The sequence below is a fragment of the Haliotis rubra genome, unplaced genomic scaffold (assembly GCF_003918875.1).
Source record: "Haliotis rubra isolate DU_JTF1 unplaced genomic scaffold, ASM391887v1 Scf120, whole genome shotgun sequence".
Taxonomy (NCBI): Eukaryota; Metazoa; Mollusca; class Gastropoda; order Lepetellida; family Haliotidae; genus Haliotis; species Haliotis rubra.
In genome coordinates, this window is record NW_025765115.1 from 1543581 (window position 1) to 1560185 (window position 16605).

Genomic DNA, 16605 nt, shown 5'->3' on the forward strand with positions numbered 1-16605 from the left:
TTTTGATAAACATATTGTGTTGTCTGCTTGGCGACCTGTGTTTCATCGTAACCACCTGCTCCAGAAGAAACAGTGATATCTAATCGCAACCTTGAAACAAACTGCATCCAGATATCACGTCTCAATTTTCCAATAATGACGAAGAGGAGATGCATATGTGAGATTTGCACATGCGGGTAAGTAGTTTATTATGACTTTAGTGTGAAATATCACTGGTCCTGTTGATATGAGGTGTGAAGAACAACTACGTGAAGAAAGTTTCTCCTGAAGCACACATGATTTCGTCGTTAATATATTCTTTTCAGTACATAACAGGTAAAAACTAAAGCATTTGTATAACTTTTGTTAAGATGCTCCTGGATGGCCGATTTTAAATAGTTTAAAAGACCATGCATGAACTATCTGTCGGCAGGGACATTTCAAACACATTGCCGTGGCCAGATTGTCGTTTTTCACATCTCCCTGTCATGCCCTTTTGCTTTCACTAGGAAAAATGTTATCTTTTATTTTTGCTAGTCTTGTTTGGAACGGGGGTCTATCCCCTAAATATAGCACAGCTTAATTATAACTAGACAAGAGTCAGAATAATTATATATACCTCACTAGGTAACAGAAAATAATTCTTATTTCGTGCTGTTGAATAAACATTTAATTTTGAAGGTGCTCTTTGTACTCAAACTGGAACCCCCTAGCGAGAATATATATGTTATCTAGGTCTAGAAGACCGAACCTATCTTTTAGAACTTACTAGTATTATCCATTTTCGTATTAAATATTAAATACCATAAAAGGTAGTGATTCAAGTTTGGAGTGATAATTGTATTTTGCTGGTGTCTTGGGTTGTACACGAGATTTTGTCCAAGACAACTTGCAATTGTAACCACGCTGGGTTTTTAAAGGAGTTATTTAAACACCAATCTGTGGCCTCTCATCTGCAGCAGATGTCAGTAAATATTCCCAAATTATGATATAACATTTTCAAATTCATGCCATAATAGTTAAAACCAAAGAGGCTTTAGTTCAGACTAAACTTCTTTCAGATTGTTAACTTATGATAAAGATTGAGTATATAGCATGTATAAACACAAAAAACCTTTGTGAAGAATATGGAGAAGAAATTCTCCAAATGTATGATTTCTCTGCTCTTATACATGATTGGTCAATCATTGTGTGCTTTATGAAACTGGTAATGAGTCTTTGAGATCTTATCCTATTCCCAGCACCTCTTGAATATGATATGAATATAATTTGGTGATTTGTGCTTGTACATGCACCTATGACATCACATTAATCATAAAATGTGTTGCCTTTGGAAACGAAAGAATGTTACTCATTCCTAAAGGTGTCCAAAAGAAGTCATAAAAATATAATGTATGTAAATAATGATGTGTCATCTAATAGTGGAAAGCCCACAAACTCAGTTGATAGTCTCTATAACATCAAAGTACTCAACTTTATAAACTTCCTTTTAAAATGTGTCTAATGTTGATTTTTGACTCGTGAAAAGTGTAGATTCATGTGATAATTCCATACCCTTGAAGACCTGGGTTAGAATTGGTCTTCAGCAACCTATGCCATCAGAGGCAACTATTGAGATATGGAGGTCTGGCTCACTGATTTGGTTGACACATAATCATGCCCCAATTGCGCAGATTGATGCTCATGATGCTGATCACTAGTTGGTCTGGTGGAGACGTGACTATTAACAGACCACCACCATCTAGCTGGAATGTTGCTGAGTGAGGCATTAAACAACAAACAAACAAAACTAACATGATATGTCCATGGCGTGAAAAGAACCTAAAACTAAAAAGTTTAGTATTGTAACCTGCTGTCTTCCAACTGAGCCACTGAGGTAGGCAGGGAAAGGGTCTTCAGTTTCACAAATCATCACTTCAGTTGTGAGCACATGAGCACATAGTCTTTCTTCTGCCAATGCCAATATTCTGATGGTTCATCTTCGGTTTTGGTTGAAAATATATACTCATGCCCTCCACACCCCAACCACACACACCCCTACCCCCTCTCCAATAAAAAAAATTTGAAGGGGGTGACAACCATTATTGGCATGAGTATATAACCTGCAACTAAAACCAAGTTATAGATTTGTAACCTGCTGAAAAAAAAATAATAAAGAAATATAAAAATTCCATTTTATGGGAAACAAGATTTATGTTCTGATCTAACAATGGTATCTAATACATGTTTCAGTAAAAAATGTAATAACAAATCCTTGGCCTTATACATTACACACTGGCTTTCTGAGTCGCTAAGTTAGCCATTTATTTACTACATGAGAAGCTGCCATACATTACAACATGTCTACCCCAGGAGAACGACACAAGGTGAAACTTGAGTATGTCAAAATCTGAAATCAATAAAGAAATAAAGCTGATAGTAGCACCCCCCCATCTCCCAGATAAGGTCTCGGGTATATTTTCAAGAAGTCAGCTTTGAGGACCTGCTCTCAGCTTTATTGTCAGGTACACTGCTGGGGGCTGGGTTGTAGTGTCATGGGAGCAGTTGATCCCCTTTCTGGATAAGAAATGTCAAGCAACATTTCTAACGCCACAGGGATCTATTGCAAAGTAAATCTGATAAAAAGGTAATTTATAATCAGTTATATTCTAAATAGTTCCCTTCAAAATATTTGTTTGGATAGTAACAGTACTGAAATAATAGGTCGTTTCTATCTGTTTAGAACATATATTTTTAATGTAATTTATATATGCTCACATGCATGTATTAAATACTTTCCGTTTTAATTTATATTTGAAAAATATTTGGTTATCAGCATTTAAAGACATTTTGAGATCTGTTAATATTATTGATGAACTGAACATGGAACTTAAAAATTAAATGGGGCGTAGCCTACTGGTTATAGCCTTTGCTTGTCAGGCCAAAGACCCGTGTTTGATTCCCCACTTGGGTACAATGTGTGAAGCCCATTTCTAGCTTCCCCCGCTGTGATATTGCTAAAATCAGCATAAAACTGAAACTCACTTACTCAAAATTAAATACTAAAGGCTCTTATCATATGTAGTGGAAACTCTTTTGAAGAATTAATTTATCCATTTTGAAATTTATGAGTAAATAAATTTGGAATAGAATCAAGAAACAGTTCAGTTTACATATGGTAGACATAGTGAGAGTTAATAGTTTTCTTTTCATTATTCAGCATGTGTTTTTAAAGTTGAACAGACGATAACAGATGATTGATTACGTTTCATTGAACAACGGTCATTCCATTCGTCATTGGAAATAGAGCTCTGACAGCAATAAGCTCATGTAATGAACACTCTGCCATTGTATGTACACCATTGCCCCTGTAACCAATTCACAGGCTATTGATCTTCAGCTGATACATTTATTGACTTTGATTATCCAGGATTATTGATTTTCTGAGTGATTAGATGTAATCAATGACAGTATGATATATAGTACAAAGAAACATTTATCAGATTTGGTCTTCTGGAGCAGCATAATACGTTTCTTGAAAGATTGGTAGACATTTATCACAAGGGGTAACCGACCTAACCTAATAATGTCTGATCATATCCAAGGTTGGTTCAAGTATAGAGAAGTATGCTTTGTTTTCATGTAAGATCAGTAATGATTAGGAGCGTTTATACATTTCAACAGGGTCAGGTACAGTTTTTTGAAACTTAAAGAATTGTTTTCCATATTGTCATCAACTGATCATTATTACGTTTGGTACTCAAACTCAGATTAACTGGAAACTGATTTAAGGTATGGAGAAAATGTTTTGATTTGAAAACAGGTGATGTCTTGAACACCATATTACCAGATGAAAATACAAAAATACAGTAATTGTGCTTGTAAAAAGTGGTGTTAGGATATTTTTATGATTTAGCGATAGTTTTGTAAGTTACATTTTGCTTGACAACCAGTTTCCTAGAAAATGAACGTATGTGGAACCCTGATATGAAAGCAACCATTAAACACTGTACATTTTCCACTTGTTTACCTTTAACAAGGATTCCCAGGAATAGCTGCAAGATTACTAATGTTTGTTAAGCAGCAATCCTTCACTTACTTTAACACGGAACAGTGTTTAGGATTATGATGATTACCTAATATTGTTTGTTTGATTGTTGACAATGTTTGGTATCATTTGCTGATCATTTTAATATCTACCTAATGTATGGGTGGAATGTCTTAGACATGGTTTGCCATTGATTGTTGGAATATTTTAATGAGCAGACCCTTTTCATAACCTTGGAAAACAATGGTCATATTTCATACTTGGAAATAATGGGAGAAATAAATTTAATATTCCTGTAAAAAAACCAAAATGATTTTAAGTATCGTGATGAATACAAATTTGAATTCTGAGTTGTACATTTGATTTATTCTCACAGGCGCCATCGCTGCCCACATCGGCCCAATGTGACTATCGGGAGGGGAGATAGACCATGCTTGCTGTCGGAGTACAACACAACCTACAGGGCCCACCCTATTGTGCCCCGGGAGTCATGCAAACCCCCCGCAGTAGCCATCAAGGGGGAAGGGCCCCTGGAAGACCGGACTACGCACAGGTATGTATAGTTATACTTGAGATCTTTGTCAATACTACATGGGTGACAACAGTGACACTGAAATTCTCAGTTAGGTTAGGGAACAACCAATTGATTTTGGGGAAAGGTTTAGGGTTTTCTAAGAATGTAGCCCCTGTTGTAGGTTAGGGAACAACCAATTGATTTTGGGGAAAGGTTTAGGGTTTTCTAAGAATGTAGCCCCTGTTGTAGGTTAAGGAACTACCAATTGATTTTGGGGAAAGGTTTAGGGTTTTCTAAGAATGTAGCCCCTGTTGTAGGTTAGGGAACAACCAATTGATTTTGGGGAAAGGTTTAGGGTTTTCTAAGAATGTAGCCCCTGTTGTAGGTTAAGGAACTACCAATTGATTTTGGGGAAAGGTTTAGGGTTTTCTAAGAATGTAGCCCCTGTTGTAGGTTAGGGAACAACCAATTGATTTTGGGGAAAGGTTTAGGGTTTTCTAAGAATGTAGCCCCTGTTGTAGGTTAGGGAACAACCAATTGATTTTGGGGAAAGGTTTAGGGTTTTCTAAGAATGTAGCCCCTGTTGTAGGTTAGGGAACAACCAATTGATTTTGGGGAAAGGTTTAGGGTTTTCTAAGAATGTAGCCCCTGTTGTAGGTTAGGGAACCCAATTGATTTTGGGGAAAGGTTAGGGTTTTCTAAGAATGTAGGTTGTAGGTTAAGGAACTACCAATTGACTTGGGGGAAGGTTTAGGGTTTTCTAAGAATGTAGCCCCTGTTGTAGGTTAAGGAACAACCAATTGACTTGGGGGAAGGTTTAGGGTTTTCTAAGAATGTAGCCCCTGTTGTAGGTTAAGGAACTACCAATTGACTTGGGGAAGGTTTAGGGTTTTCTAAGAATGTAGCCCCTGTTGTAGGTTAAGGAACTACCAATTGACTTGGGGGGGAAGGTTTAGGGTTTTCTAAGAATGTAGCCCCTGTTGTAGGTTAAGGAACTACCAATTGACTTGGGGGGGAAGGTTTAGGGTTTTCTAAGAATGTAGCCCCTGTTGTAGGTTAAGGAACTACCAATTGACTTGGGGGGGAAGGTTTAGGGTTTTCTAAGAATGTAGCCCCTATTTTACTGAGTTATTTCTACATAGGCCCCACTCTGTAGAAAAAACAATGTGCCCTTTTCTTGCAGACAAGTTTCCAAAGATTAGAGTTTGTTATTTTATTTATGTGAGAAAAATAAAAGTGTTAATTCCCAAAACATGCCTATCTCAAACCAAGCACTACACTGTAGCCAGGTACTGAAGAGATATGTACAAAGATCTCTGCATGGAAAATGTTACATAAGAAATACTGCAGGTGTAATCACAATCGGCATTAGCCTGTACACACAGTAGAATCCCTATACATGAAACTAGCTATAGCAAGTGGCTTGATTTGTTTGTAAAAGTCTGGGTGACACCATGGTAAGTATGGTTTTACACAGCTTTTAACAATTATCCAGTAATACCATGATGGGAATAGTACCCATTTTGGGAATCGAACACGCTACCCCACCACCACCTTGATACCACAAATCAACCTTATGTATTCCTTTATGGCCCCAAAAGAATATATGCTGACTGTGCAAATTGATTGGCTTGCTTTGATGCTAATTATAGATACGTCCTTGTCACTGTAAATCATCAATAAATAAACTGTTGCCAGTATCAAGTAAGATTTGTCATCAGGCTTAAGTAATTACCTCATACATGTCATGCTTGCTGCTCTAGACAGTATCATTCTTCACTGCACATCTCATTGTTTACTCCAGCTGCTATAAACAATAAATATCAACTGTTGTCAATAATTGCCTGGCACCAACGTCAATAATGATCATTAAGGAACGTAATCTTTGTGGCAAACTTACTTTTACATCCGCCTAGCAACAAGGTAGTATTTGTTTACGTAGGTTTTCTACTGAAATATTGATTGGATAAGGCATTGTTTCATGGTTAGAGATTGGTAGTACTGTATAGATTTACCAACTGTTACCTTTCTTCACTCAGTTAATGCTTCTGGTGCATGAGCTTGACTCGTTCGTGTGGAGAATTGGTTTGAATTTCAAGATTGATCCTTGGTTTGAGAAATCAATTGATCAATGATTAATGATCAGTCACGACTCAGAACATAAACACCATACATTTACAGACGTTTGAGTTGACTTAACCAAAATTGGAGCTGATTACCATTTCTGTAGACTTGTAGTATTATTACTGGACTGGACGCAATTTTAGTGGAAGTGGACTGGTGGCTTAAACACACAGTACATACAGCATTATTTCTCAGTCTTTCATCTGAATTTTGAAAAAACACACGCAAGAAAAATAACCTGATCATTTGCCATTTTCTTCACCACAAAACAAATTGCAACACATGGTTACAGTGATAGTTCATTTACAGTACATCATTATGATGTTCACTGCTAGTTTGGAACATATGAAACAGTTGAAGTGTTAGTTATAATAAAAACACATTTATATCATCATACTGTTTTAATTGTTGTCCAAGAAGAATCATATAAGTTTTTTTCTTGAAATTTACCATACCATCTATTAACGTGTAGCAAATTCTAAATACTAAAGGCCAAATTGTGAAAGATATTTTGATACTGAAAGACAATCTGTGCTAGTAAAATGCAACAATTAAATCAAAGATTGACATGTTAGTATCTTAACTCTAGAGCTATGAATGTAAACTGCTAAAACCCAAAATGTCAACTGAATGAATCTGCAAATCAAGAAAGGATGTGTCATCATATATTCTGAATTTTGTATTTGTTGGGAAAAACAATCACTATTAATCTATTTGATTACCCAAATTAAGATTCACCACTGTCCAGTGGCATGTGTATGTTGAAATTCACAGAATAATTGTATTTATCTTTAAGTGATTTTATGACTCCTTATGAAGATGACACAATTTGTTGTCGTGTCATATTATATTTGTGTGTGAATTTCGTTACATGTACATGTATTTGTTGGTCAAAATATCTCCTGAAAGACTTGTCTCGGTGTTAGTTTTATTCTAGTCAATGCTTGGAATGTTGTTGTCTTTCTTGTCAATAGTTCTACGTGCGTTTCTGTGTGTTACTGTATGTTGTCCTGTATTTCAGGGTGGACTATATCCCCCACTCCATCGAGAGCCCTCAGTTCCATGTCCCTGATGAGTACAAACGGCCTGCTGGGGAGCATGATATGATGACGTCATACCACAAAGATTACACAGGTGGGTAGATAAATATAATTAGTCAAGACCTTTATTGGAGAGACTGCAACAGTTCCTGCATGAATGTCCGACACAACTGAGCATGTCTGAATAGTGTGCAACTCATTGGAGATCATATTATGTAAAATACAGTCAAATCCCGATGAGTCGAATGCCGGTGTCTCGAATATTATGCATAACTCGAAGTACCTGTCGGTCCCGACCATTCCCTGTTATAGTTGTCATCATTTGATTTCCGGTTACACGAATTCGTCTCATAATACACACAATGACTCAAGATGGAAATTTGGTCCCATGAGATTCAAACAACAGCAATCTTGTATACATAAGCCGAAGTCAGTCAATGAGAAGTTGATTGGTGTAGCAAACTGATCCAATTAACAAACCAGCGTGGCTCACACTTTTCCGCCATTGACAGGAGAGTTCAAAAGGCAGATTAGTGATTTTACGGAAATCACTGTCTTTGCTAATCAGACTGGAACTGATAAGGTGCCCCTATTAGTGATAGGGAAATCATTAGATAAACAAATGCTTAGGTGGAGGAATTAGGACTGGATCATCTTTTTTTCTACCCTCATAGACATACCTATGTCTCGAATACATCGATAAGTCGAATTTATTACTTGGTCCCCAGCGATTCGACTCATCGGGATTTGACTGTAACTAGATTTAGTAAAGGCAATAACTACCAGTGGTCCCCATAGATTTTCACTTGACTCTGAGAAACAGACAAGGAACCATATCTGTCCCTGAATGTAATGCAGCCTCCGTGGTGTAGTGGTTAGAGCGTCCGCCCGGATATAGGAAGGTCGCGGGTTCAATCCCTGACCGTGTCATACCAAAAGACGTTAAAATATGGTACTTGTTGGTCCCTGCCTGGCGCTCGGCATTAATGGGTACAACAAGGACTGGTCGGCTCGGAGTCAGTATAATGTGTCTGAGTGGAGTATTCATGCTTCACTGCGGCATGGTATCTCAGTGGGCTAGCACTATAAAACCAGCTTCAGTCTGGGCTATTACAAGCAGGCGCACATACACATACACACGCATGCACGTCGTCATATGAGCGAAATATTCTCAAGCACGACCTTAAACCCAACTCCACCACCACCCTGAATGTAACACGTTATATTTTCAATTTTGGAATATTTTCTCTGAATGGCTACCAGAGTTTTGGATTTTATGGACTGAAAAGCAAAGGAGTAGTATTTATACCATTATGATGACATCATACAATTGTTGTTGGAGTTGATTCTGTATTAAATTCCTAGCATATATTTAAACAAGTAAAACTGTAGGTCATAATTATAGAGACATTATTCAACAGCCATAACATGACTTAAGTCATGGAAATGTCTTGAATATGTTGATTCTGGAAATAGAATTGTTATGACTTCTCCATTACAGAATTTTTAGTCAACAAAAACCAAACCCAAAAATGGTTACAAAAATAGTGGATTTGTAAATCATCTTTTATACATGCAATTGCTTTGTGGATAAAGAGATCCCTTTGCACTGTTTCATGATTATTCAGTTTGTTGCAATAAGTTTTGGTGTTTAAAAAAATGTTATTTTAAGTTCCGATATATCCAATCTCATGCAGTATAACTAAACCACAAACCTTTCTCCCAACACTGAGAAGTACAAGATGATAAAAAATGTAACTTTGAATCTCTAAAAGTTCAGAATAATCCTGATCAGATTGTCAACTAACGCTTGAAGAACTATGTTCCCTTCAGCTCTTTAGTGTGTACTGGTGTGACATAATACTTGACAATATCACTCAAACATATTGGATTCAAAAGACGTTGAAGAGGTGCTGTATATCTTATCTATTGCCATTCAAACCTTTGCTATTCAAATTTACACTGATTGAAAAACCCACAGTGGTAACTGCGACCAATTCATGATGACAATTTGTTGCCCCTGACAACCTGCTTTGCTGTTGTGTCGGAGAGCGTGAGCTCCTGGTATCCATGATATGTGAAGTGTGAATGTGTGTATACCTTCATGCTTGCATGAATAAATAATGACACACCTGTCTGGCGTGACACTAGGTAATGCTATACATGCTTTGACTGATTGTAACTCTTGTAAGTTTGCAAATCCTGGCAGTGTTTTTTTTAGCCCTTCCTTATTTGATTACTTATGTTTTTCGGTATTCTGTGAGTGTTTGTGTAACTGTATCACATCAACCAATGATAACACTTGGGGAAATCAATATTGTTTGCTGTAAGACAAAAAACAATCTTCTAACCTCAATTATAAACCTCCAGTGACGTCACTCTATTGTCTTGCCAGTTTCTCCTTTTACTGAGTAAACCTCTACAGTCAGTTTCGTGGGATTTCTCTACAGAATTGCCCGCATCCTGGGGATTTTCTGAGGAAGAGCCCTTGACATTGAATTATTACTTGTTTTGAAGATTGATATAACTTTGTCTTGCTATCACTGAATACGATTGTAAAATATCACATTATTGAAAACTTCCATTTTATAGTGTCGATACCTTTCGCTTACTAGCTTGGCGGTTTTATCCACTAGGCTACAAAGGATCACTTTGTAGAATGAGATTGTTTGTCAGTATGAACCATGTGTTCCTCACAAGACGGGTAGCGCGGGCAGCGCACATGCAAGTCACGGGTTGCGCGTGCAGAGCATGTGTCGGCTGCCAGTCGCATCCCACTTGATTTCAACAGTAAATATCAAATATTAAAATTATATCTAAAGTATACCTTCGGTTGGTTCATAAGTTGAATGAAAACATCCTCCTCGGTTTTGTTTGAAAAAGTACGCCCTTGGCCTTGGGAAATCAGGTCGGGCCAGGCTGTCCACCCTCCCCTATTTCCCTTTTTCAAACAAAACCTTGAAGTCGGTTTTGATCCTTTACGTATTACACTGCAGAAACCAGATTAAGAATAAAAAATGGTATACAGTGTGAAAAATAATTTTTATCTATTTTATTCCCCCATATTCTCTTAGCTAATATTATATGTTGGAGGCAAAACACAATCACACAGAAATGTGTCACGATTCCGTTTAAGAGTTCAGTTGTCTGAAAAGTGGATTTGTTTTAAAAAAACACCAAGAAATTCATGAACCTAAAATGTTATTCAAGTAAGTATATTTGCATTCAAATACAACTTCATTAAAATTGTTTATAAAAATAATGGTATTGTTTTATGAAAGGAAAAAACACAGAAAAAACAACAACTTTGATATCTCTCATATACTGACATGCAACAAATAAAACATAAACTACATGCAAGCTAAACATTTCTTTATGATAAACAAGAACACTCAAAGACAACATATTCAAATTAAGGTCTCGGTGCAGAGAACGATGTCAGTGTAGCAAGCATGGCAATGAGCAAACCCATTTGGTTTGTGAAAGGTAGAGCAGATGTAGGCTAGTGCGTGCATTGATGACGATGAAATTGAACAAGCTGGCCTTTCTCTTCACTTCAGTGTAGTAACAACTGGCTTGAAGCGTGAACAACCTGGGTCACTTCGCTTAACAAGCTAAGCGGCAGTGGACGACGCTCATACATGCTAATACGGGTTAATTGTCAGGTCGGTGCTCAGCTTATCCTTGTTTGCAAGTAGTTCCTCTATCTCTCTGTCTGATGTGTTGCAGAATGCTCACCATGTTGATTTTGTCCACAGAGAAGCAGGGAGCTCCAGCTAAGGCCATCAAGCAGCAAGGCATGCAGCATGTTCCAGGGAAGTTCGAAGGGGAACCCACTTACAAAAGTAAGTACATATCTTTGAGTAGGCCAGTATTTGTACTCTTTCTTGGAACAAATGGTGACAAGAAGCCACGTTGTTTAAGGCACCACAATCCATTGTTCACAGATATGCCAGAAACCAGGAATAATAGGTTTGAATCTTAGCCTGGCCCTCATTGTTTCCAGGGTTGTTGGGGCGATGGGGTAGTCTAGTGGTTAAACTGTTCACTTGTCACGCCTAAGATCCAGGTTTGATTCCCCACTTGGGTACAATGTGTGAAGTCCTTTTCTGGTGTCCCCCACCATGATATTGCTGGAATATTGTTAAAAGTGGCGTAAAAATAAACTCAATGACTCCAGGGTTGTCTGCACCATACCTGTGGGTTTCATGGAAGTGCTAGAAACCCATCACTTCAGGCCTTCCTGCCCCATCAGTTTGACATACTGTATCATATGAAATATTTGTTACTTGTTTGAGATATACAGAAGCATCACTTAAAGAAAGTTTTACATTAAATTTGCTTCTGAGAGAGGTTTACCGGTTACTCAGTCTTCTCCCCCAAAAGAACAAAACCGTGGTTTGTTGTGGACGAACTGACCTCTTCTGCTGCACTTACTACTTGGTGACAAGTGTATATTTCTACTTAGGGCTAGCCATAAGCTGAACAACTTTTAGGACTCCTATGGGGTTTTAATTCATGAAATGGGGCGGTAGAGTAGCCTAGTGGTCTAAGTGTATGTTCGTCAAGCCGAAGACCCGTGTTCGATTCCCCAAATGGGTACAATGTGTGAAGCCCATTTCTGGTGTCCCCGCCATGATTTTGCTGGAATATTGCTAAAAGTGGTGTAAGGCCTTACTCCCTCACATCAGGAAATGGCAACAGTGATTCAGATTTGTTTTTTGATCCGTGGTATGTTTGCTGTGAAAGGGAAATATGTATATCAGTATATCATGTACCAATGTCAGTAAACAGTCAGTTGCATTTAAAATGTTTCCTCTGAAGGATAAATAAGTTGGATTGACTTGACCTGTATGCATGTGATTGAATAAATATATGTTTTCTTTGACGTGAGATTTCATGTGATATTTTTCTGTTTCTAGGTGACTACAGAAAGTGGGAAATGGCTGGTCGCCCTAACAGATATGGTGATGTTTCCACCTGGAACCCTCCCCAGCAGCCATTTGAAGGCCAGAGCACGTTCACCCGTGATTACCAGCGCTACAACCAGGCTCCCAGAACCACCATGAAACCAATGGAGGCGGCCAAAATGTCTGATGTTCCTTTCGATGGAAACACAGGCTACAATGCTGCTTACATTAAACATCCACTTCAGGCAAAGTTTGTAAAGGAGAAGGACACCTACAGACCATCTGGTGTCCGCTTTGATGGCCTGTCCACCTTCAAGAGAGACTACCAAGGAGCTTATGCACCAAAAACAGAAAGCTGCAAGCCCGATGCTCAGGCATTCCAATCTCAGGCACCTCTTGAAGACATGACAACCTTCAAGAATGACTACCGGAGATGGGAAGCTGATCGTCCATTTGTACGTGACCCAGAGCAGTACAAGAAGCCAGTCGGTGACATGGACATGAACACAACACACAATCTGGCATTCAAGGAATATCCTTTACAGCGTGCCTTAGCCAAGAGGCCCCACTCGGCTAACGTCATGAGGGCTGGAGCTTTTAATGGCGTAACAAACTACTCCACGGACTTCCGCCCGTGGGACCTTGGCCAGAGGAGCCGTCCAGTGATGAAGCAAGAATACCTACCCAACACTGCACCATTCGAGGGCATGTCCACCCAGAAGTCTCACTACATTCCACACCCTCTTAACCCCAACCAAAGCTGCAAACCTTCCAATGACTTCGTCCAGAGCCAAGGTCCCTTTGATGATAACACCATGTACAGGATGGACTACACCCCGAAGGCGTCGGAGCCATGCCCTGCTGCAGTCATTGACACCACACGGTCCACCTACAAATTTGTGGAACTTGATACCCGTGGTCACAAGCTTTATCAACCTGTGTTTGAGTCTGTCACGCCACTTGGCAGAGGCACCCCTCAAGCTAGAATGCAAACTCTTGTTGCATAGTTACTGACTTTTAAAAGACTAATAACCACATGTACAGTTTGTATACTTTCATGGCTGTGGCTAATTCTGATTTTATTATCGATCTAAAGTAGTAAAATACATTGATCTTGTTTTTAAATATTGAAGCAAACGAGTGTAAGATTACAATGCATACACATGTCCATCAAATTATAGGGTAAATTCTGAACACTTAAATGTTATTTTTTCATATTTTTTGGTCACAAGCGAGAATTTCATAAGCTCAGCCAACTACTGATACATGATGGGAGGATTTTAGTAGACACATAGTACTAATGTGTTGCAGCATTAAAGGACTATTATTCCGTCCAGAGTTATCTCCCTTGCTACAGCAGGCTCCTCCTCCAATCTGCCAAATGTGTGATTGTGTCTACATGGCACAGATGTTTTTCTGCCATAGTTGATAATATAGACATATTTTTAACCACATTTTTGTTATTATCTGTAGGAAGTCTTGTAGATTCACTGCCTTCATAGAGCCACTTGTTTGATATATAAATCTGTTATATTTGTTTCCTTGAAGGGTACTATTGTTTAGTCCTTCCATTGGTAATATTTCGCAGTTAATTTTATTATGAATATTCATATATAGCTGTAAATTTTGTTCAGAAAGAAATACACTAAATTTTTAATGGCAAAGCAGTTGACTTGAGAATTGTTTTGACCTGTTTTTCTTTTCCATGAAGGAAGATATTTTTCATTCATTCCATTGTTAGTGATTCTCCGTTAAGTTTTCTTGCAAATTTTATGAATGATTTTATTATTAAGAAAGAAGTCTATGCAGATTATTTTAACAGCCAGGGCTTAGCAGCTGGCTCATAGTTAATTATTTTACTATGTGCATGTTACTCATATATGTCTATCATACTGTGATAATCAAGTGTAAATACTGTCAATGAACAAATTTAAATTTTCTGTAAGGAACATTGTTATTTACTGAGGAAATGTTGAGTTTGTGAAGACAGGGGGAGAGTGATTATCTTCAATTTCGATATTTCGATTATGAAGAATTTTGTATGAAGATATTCATGATATTACTACATCGGTCAATATCTTTACATGTCTGAATTTTTCAGCCGGATTTTTTGTGAACGTCAAAGGAGAATTTTAGTTTGTTCCCTGTTTCAGTTTAGAACCATATACGCCTTGTATGTAAGGTATTGTACTAAATCACAAGAGTTTTTGTTTTCACAAGGCAAAGGTTTTAGGACAAAGGAACAATAATTATAATCCAGTATAGAATTCTTTAGGGAAAAGAGACTGAACCACAGAACATTGGGTTGGTATTGTGCTGAAGAAAAGCAAGATCTAAAAGACTGGTTTCATGCTTTTCCTATTTATTCTTGTTACTTAATCATGAGCATCAGTTTTCTTTTGAAGACTTTCATTTATGGTTTGTTTATTAAAAGATATTGGAAATATTAGAGAACCCCTTTTCTTGATATTTTGAAGAATCAAAGCGTGTTGTTTAAGTAACTGAAGTTATTAGGATCATGATACTATTATTTTTAAAGTTCAGCAACACAATGCTATACATGTTTTAGAATGATAATTATTTTCCAATTTAAACCATTAGGAAAATCGACATTATATGTAACGTTTTATTTGTTGTAATGTTTGTAATATTGATAAATATGAAATGATTCCTATTTCACAATGTTCATTTCCTAAATCTGTTTCATTAGTGTAGAAGTGACTGAGTGCATTGTTAACTGCACACTGATGATAGATACATGTGTTTGTACTGTATGTTATGTATCTGTCTCATGTTGAAAGAATGCAGAGACATTTCAGTGCTGAAATGAATACCACTGTCATTGAAATTGACAATTCTGTCTTTGTAAATAAATGTAACTATTTATCTATGTGAACTTTACTCTATCAATTATCGGTACCATATCTGTGATCTGGTTTTGATGTTCTCATCAGAACATTGGGTATTCATTGGAAAAGATATCTCGCAATAAAACATCCAAATGTCACTTCATTCAGCGTTGGCTTTTGTTTAAGATGGTAAGTGATATGGGATAAGGTAGCCTAGTGGTTAAGGCGTTCGCTCGTCACAACAATGACCCGGGTTCGATTCCTCACATGGGTACAATGTGTGAAGCCCATTTCTGGTGTCCCCAACTGTGATATTGATGGAATGTCACTCAAAGTGGCGTAAAGCTAAACTCACTCATATGGGATAATTCTGCTTTAAAAGTTTCATTAATGACATTGCAGGCCAGATTAATCTTGAGAAAAGCCCAAAGTGATGTTTATCGTACCATGAAATTTATGAGTGTGGATTTGTGGCAAATTGGACCACAGGCAAACTGTAGCGCAAATAGAGTTGCGCAACAAAGGAAAAATGACCAGTCTTCCTATATGAGAGCGACGCAACTCTATTTGTTGTTCAACTCTATTTGCGCTACAGTTTGCCAGTGATTGGACAGATGTAATAACTAGGGATTCAATTTCCCAAGTCGGTGATACTGGCAGTTATGATTACTAGACACTGACGTCATTGGAGTCTAGGTACAACCCACAAGCATATGTAAATGTTCTCACAGGTCAAGGATTATAATTGTAGCTGGAGTCTCCATGGATACAAACCCCTGAAAAGTAGATCGTGGTGTCACTAAGGGGGTGCACAGTTCATTTTCACGGGACTTCAGAGTTTCAATGGTCATTTATTAAACTTCCCAACCCCAACCTCTCCTGTGATCTACCACTAGATAAGTCACCCGCCAGTTTCCTTATTGCAAATCTCTTAAAGAGGTCCAGGGTTTGGTTATGAAAATGTCACCCTGTCACAGACCTAAGACCATAGGTTCACCTAGTGAACTGCAACCGTCCTGGTAATATATTGAAATATTCTAGAATTATAGTAAAAAGTGAAATATATAGTTTTCACTAAAATGTACTGCATTATATTTACTACAACCTTTTTGTAATTAAGTCTTGTCAAGTGTGTTTTCCATTTTTAACTTTCAAGAAGGTA

At 37.7% G+C, this 16605-nt stretch overlaps 1 protein-coding gene across 1 annotated transcript in view; it reads left to right on the forward strand.

Moving 5' to 3' along the window:
- LOC124263642 (zinc finger CCCH domain-containing protein 13-like) overlaps positions 1 to 16605 on the forward strand; it is a 37441-nt gene continuing 20836 nt past the window's right edge. Inside the window, exons 1-5 of the mRNA XM_046698295.1 lie at positions 1 to 176; positions 4383 to 4559; positions 7666 to 7778; positions 11443 to 11529; positions 12607 to 13592. Coding sequence (XP_046554251.1) covers positions 136 to 176; positions 4383 to 4559; positions 7666 to 7778; positions 11443 to 11529; positions 12607 to 13592 — 1404 coding nt within the window. The 5' untranslated portion in view covers positions 1 to 135. The remainder of the gene's footprint in view (positions 177 to 4382; positions 4560 to 7665; positions 7779 to 11442; positions 11530 to 12606; positions 13593 to 16605) is intronic.